The 425-nt window shown below is 48.5% G+C and overlaps 1 protein-coding gene across 1 annotated transcript in view; it reads right to left on the minus strand.

Annotated features, from left to right (window-relative positions):
* Positions 1-81: 81 nt before the first annotated feature.
* The window catches only part of LOC107577238 (ryanodine receptor 3-like), a gene marked incomplete at both ends in the record, with an annotated part of 11,881 nt that continues 11,537 nt past the window's right edge, over positions 82-425 (minus strand). Inside the window, 2 exons of the mRNA XM_016263338.1 lie at positions 82-216; positions 272-329. Coding sequence (XP_016118824.1) covers positions 82-216; positions 272-329 — 193 coding nt within the window. The remainder of the gene's footprint in view (positions 217-271; positions 330-425) is intronic.

The raw sequence follows: 425 nt of genomic DNA on the forward strand, positions 1-425 counted from the left end.
AGCATTTTTACACTCTTTTACCGTTAAATTCACGGTAATTTTTTACAGTGTAGCATTCGGGACTGAAGGAGTCGAGCTTACAGGGAGCGCTCTGTTCTTTCTCCGTGGGCTCGCGCTCAGATCTCTGCGGTTGACCTTTGATCTTGTAGACGAGAGCGAGCAGACGAGCTTTGATAGACGAGTCCTGATCCTCCTCATCCTCCTCCACTGGAATCCCTGCAGGGACACAGATGAAGAACATCAGCACGTTACCCACAATGCCTCACTGCACCTCCGTCCAGAGCTCGTTCAGCGAGGTTCAGATTCACCGTCAGTGAGTCCAGATTCCACTAGAGGGCCTCAGCGAGACTTAAAACACGTTCAAACAAGTCAAAACAAGCGTTCAAATAACCTGAGAACTACTGCAGACCACAGGAATAAAAAAA

This window comes from Sinocyclocheilus grahami, unplaced genomic scaffold (assembly GCF_001515645.1).
Source record: "Sinocyclocheilus grahami isolate Dianchi unplaced genomic scaffold, SAMN03320097.WGS_v1.1 scaffold5508.1, whole genome shotgun sequence".
In the NCBI taxonomy this organism is placed as follows: Eukaryota; Metazoa; Chordata; class Actinopteri; order Cypriniformes; family Cyprinidae; genus Sinocyclocheilus; species Sinocyclocheilus grahami.